This window comes from Atta cephalotes, assembly GCF_000143395.1.
Source record: "Atta cephalotes unplaced genomic scaffold scaffold00061, whole genome shotgun sequence".
Classification (NCBI taxonomy): domain Eukaryota; kingdom Metazoa; phylum Arthropoda; class Insecta; order Hymenoptera; family Formicidae; genus Atta; species Atta cephalotes.
The window spans coordinates 133,284-138,253 of NW_012130125.1; the positions used below are offsets into that span (position 1 = coordinate 133,284).

Here is a 4,970-nt window from a genome sequence, read left to right on the forward strand (position 1 = left end):
GAGAGAGAGAGAGAAGAGAAGAACAAGATGTGACCTCTAACAGATTTTTTTAAATTAGTTTCCTTTAAAAAACGATACTTGATCACAAAATTACGAAAAATTATAACAATAAAATATTGTAGAAACTATATTATACTGTATTATATTGTATGCAAATTTCATTACATACATATTTTTTCTTCTAGTATTAAAAATCTATTAAATATATAATGTAAGCGATAGATTAATAGTAGAGCTATAAAGGACTTATTGAATAACTTCGATGTGAAAAAAACAGATTGTATTTATTATATCAGCACGTTTAGGGAACTATGTCAGCAAAATGCCATGCTCATTGTTTATCTTTCTATAAGAAAAATACGTACAACTAAATATTAAATATAACAAATAACACATTTACGTATAATTAAACGCTAAAATGTTGAAAACATTTCGAAATGCCCGAAAATAAAAATGCGTTACAAAAAATACTATTATGTATTAGTGCTGTTACGTAACGGCTACTAATCAAGTGATTCATAAATAACCACTAGAATTTATCTAATAGTGGAGATATCACGAAAGTCATTATATCTACAAGGACCATAATATCACATTCTCCTCTAATATATAAATTCAAGTAAAAGATATTTTAGATATAATTAAGACTCTCCTGATTTGTAATTAGAATTTATTTGTAATTAGAAGAATAATATCATTCTTCATATCTAATATTGTAATTCGATATCGCCGGTAAGTAACGCGGAAAATCTTAATTATCCACGAACGCGGTGCTATCTTCTGCATTTGTTTTCAGGGCAGCTACATGACGATCCACATCACGCCAGAGCCTGAGTTCTCGTACGTGTCGTTCGAATGCAATGTCTCAGAGACATCGTATGATGAAATAATCCGTCGCGTGCTGAACACCTTCAAGCCGGGCAAGTTTGTCGTGACGATCTTCGCTAACAAGCAGTCCGCGGCGGCTAATTGTCCGCGCGAACTCGAGAAGCGATCCGATTATCTGAATCGTTCCGGCGATTGGCTGCGCACCGACGTGCAATACTGTCGCTTCCCCAATTATGATTTGACTTGCGCCTTCTTCTCGCGTTTCCCGAGCTGAGGGTTCAAGGACGCTTCATTCGTCTCGCAACCCGAGACCAATGAAGCGCGCACCACTCCTGTTTCTCCCTGTTTTCCTCCCCGTGATCGCTATCGCGACGGCGCGATGACGATCTCGACGAGCGGAGACAGAGAGCATTCCATCTCCCTGCAGTCACCCACTCTTCGGGGTCGTGACGTTTCCAGCATGACCCCGAAGAGCGCGATTGGCGCAGACTCCACGGTTCGCTCAGCGTCGTTGCCGCAACTGACGACGAAGATGCTACGATCAAAGGTATACCGTAAAACATCCCTTAAGAGTTCGTTTCTCAAGAGCGAGGTCAACGTCGGCGGCGATGGTAATGGCACTACTGAGAGGAATGGCGTCGTGCGATATATGAGCATCGCTACGGAAAAGAAGCAAAAAAGAAAAAGCCTCGCGGACAGAGATGTCGACGTGAGATGCGAGAACAAGTGGAATTCCGAGGACATCCACATAACATGCAATCCCCTGTCGACACCTTATCCGTACTCGACACCGGCGGCGACCACCACGACGACAACCACTACTGTCACCACCACCAGCAAGACGACGGCAACGATGGTAGAGAGTGATGAGGAGCCAAAAAGTCGCAGCTGCGGCAGCTTCCTACCGATACTCGCCCTGATCCCGCACTCGGTCATCAGCTTCCAATATCTCAGTCCGAAGATGAAGTTCTCGTGGTGGCGAAACAAGATCTCGTGAAGGCACGCGTAGGCGCCCATCGTCGTCGCTGTCGACGTTGTGCGTCGCGACGCCACCCCGACTTGTTTTGGAGGAGACACACCTCTCTTACCTCGTAGCGAGCTCTCTTTCTCTCTTCGCTTATATACATATGTATTTCTCTTTCTCTCTCTCTCTCTCTCTCTTCTTTTCTCAATTTCTATATATCTTACTTCCGGCCAGTCTTCATCAATTAGAGGAATCCCATTGTTATTTCGCAAATCCCGTATTGTCGAAAAGATGCATACCTCGTTAATATAAACGCATTGCATGCGTATTCGCGATAGTCTTCTGAATTTCCGCGCGTAGTCACGAAGTTTGGTTCTGCAAAATATTCTCGAACATTTTAACATTTTAACATAATGCGAAAACATGACTATTTAAGGTCCAAAGATTCATGACTTAATAGTCCGAGATTACAATAAGCGAAATTTAAGATCGAAGGAACCAAACTGACTTTCTCTAGGAAACGCTATAACTTTTATAACATTCACAACACTCTCCTAGTTCTTTCAACTCGCCGAAGAAAAAAATGTACGGTGTTTATTACATGCACACGGCATTTTTGACACGTCGTCGGATCCTCTAGTCGATTAAAGTTCCTTACGACGCGCTTTTGATTTGTATTTTTTTTTTTTTTTTTCGAAAATCCGCTCGGGGAAAAACGTCGTATTCAGTCCTCATAGTCTGCAAGAGAGCAACCTAGCAAATATCCAAACATTCTGGAATCCAAATTCTGCGCCACTTCAGACCAAGTCGTACTTGATGATACAAATATTTTGCATCTACTGTTCCTTCTTTTTTTTCTCACTTCTCATCCCGAAAATATAGAAGTATTCTAAGATCCTAGAATACCTAAGTGAGACGCAAAAATTCTCTGTAAGAATTTAATCCAAGAATCTAAAGACCGTAGAACCTAAGGATCCACAGTTCCTAGAATCTAACACCTAATTATCCAAAGACCCTAGAATCTAAGTATGCAAAGATCCTAGAACGTAAGAATTCAAAGATTCTTAAAATTTAAGGAGACACTTCAACGTTGTTAGAGCATAAGGATCCAGGCTATTTCGCAAGGATGCGAAATCCAAGATAGAATCGAGCATTCTCGAAGATTCTAGAATGTAAGGATTCAAAAAAGATATTATAAAATCTAAGTATTAAAAACTAATCTACAACGTGCTCTTTGCTTTCTGATTCGTGGTTTTTATCTCTTACTTTGGCCTCCTGTTTCTTCGTTTTTTATCATTCAAGATAAAAATTGATGAACTCCGAAAGAAACAAAAAGCTCGATTGTTGATTAAAAAGTCACACAAAGAGAAAAAAAGATAAGAAGTAAAAACCAACAGAAACAGAAAGGAGCACATTATAGATTAACTTCAACAATCTGACATAATATATCCCCTCCCTGATTAAATGGAGTTTTCTTTGGTGAATTTCATTAATCATAGACGAGCATTGCGGGCAATTATTATTGCTGAGATATACAGCCGAGAATATATACATATAAAAAAGAAGAACGGGTCGAGAAAGTTTTACGTTACGATTAAAATATAATAGAGAGAAGAAATAGTTGGATGTCTCGATGACTGATCTCCGAATTCTCCGTTGAGAGAAGTCGGGACACGCTGGAAGATGATAAAAAGACATTAGTCTATTTTGTTACATTGTACGTATCATCAATGTCGCGTGAGAGTCACGCGAGTGAAGGGTGAGGATCGATCTCGTCACCGATCATCCTTGTGGTCAGGAACGATGTATAGGAGCTGTTTAGTCGAGAGACCGTACATCGCGATGCAAGATCTTGAGTACTTTCCATTTTTGACACAAGCATTTTATCTTTCTTGGCACAAAGATGAAACGACACTCGTATCGACTTGTCATCAAATGGAAAGCATTCCTTAGTAATCAGACGACGAACGGTAGAATGATATCAACGCACGACTTTTTTTATATCTTTCTCTTTTCGTTTAACGTTAGTTAGCGTAACAAATATCCTCATTTTTTAAATAAGAAGAGACATGCTGCGTACAGGAAATTTGTTTTGCTTTTGAGTCGACTGTTGCAGATTAGATCGGCTACCGATGGACTCGTTTCTCGCCATAGTTCTTTTAATCGATGATAGGCTCCTTATCTTATTCTTTCTTTTTCTTTTTTTTTATGGAATCGTACGATAAAATGACACGTTACTGTTGCTGCAATGAAGATTCTTCGTAGAGCAACAATTTCGTCTCTTATGTTTTCCCATTTCAATAAAATTATTTTCGTAAACACCCATCTTCCGTAGTACCTTTTATTTTTATTGAGTTTCCTTTTTTCCTGCTTCGTTAATTTATTTAAAAGCTCCTCATACGCACGCAGAGTCGCTCGAACAATCATGAAATTCCTTGTCTTATTTTTCCTACTTCTATTTTATTTTAAAGATCATGTCGTTGAAATAATTAATTATTTCTCGAATTATGTCGCACACTCACCAATTTACACATGATCGAAACGAGAATATTGCAAAGTATTAATGTGATACCTTATTTAATTATTTTCTTAAACCGTTATATTTTGCAATCCTTTTTTACGAATTTGACTTTGTTATTTTCTATAATATATTTTATATTAATAACAGTTTTCTCGTCCCTTTTTGTCATTAATCATTAGATTCAACGACTTCTATTACATAAATGAATAATAAGATCAATCGATGTGCGATAATAAGATAACGCAGTTAACGAGAGAGTACAAATAATTAATCAATATAAAGAAGTTTAATCGACAGCGATGTCGACAGGATAGAAAGAGAAAAAAAAGGAATATGCTGTAACACATCGTGGAGTGTTACTCTCAGAAGCATTACTATTCGTTGCTAATAGATCACTGTTGCATGCTAAAATAAATAAATTTTTGTGTAAAATATATCTATGAAATAAAGATTATATTTAGTCAATGAAAGTGTCACGCAATTTATTATTCGTCCTTATTCCCTACGTAAATTGACAATGATTTTATCTCTTCAAAGTTCTTAACTTTTTCAACAGTTAAAATTTTTCTTTATATTCTAACATACATATAATTATTTAAAAAAGAATGATTTATATATATATATATATATATATATATATATATACTATATATATAT

At 37.3% G+C, this 4,970-nt stretch overlaps 1 protein-coding gene across 1 annotated transcript in view; it reads left to right on the forward strand.

The window, feature by feature from the left end:
• The window catches only part of LOC105623611 (S-adenosylmethionine decarboxylase proenzyme), a 17,250-nt gene extending 16,148 nt beyond the window's left edge, over positions 1 to 1,102 (forward strand). The window contains exon 6 of the mRNA XM_012204998.1: positions 797 to 1,102. Coding sequence (XP_012060388.1) covers positions 797 to 1,102 — 306 coding nt within the window. The remainder of the gene's footprint in view (positions 1 to 796) is intronic.
• Positions 1,103 to 4,970: the final 3,868 nt, after the last annotated feature.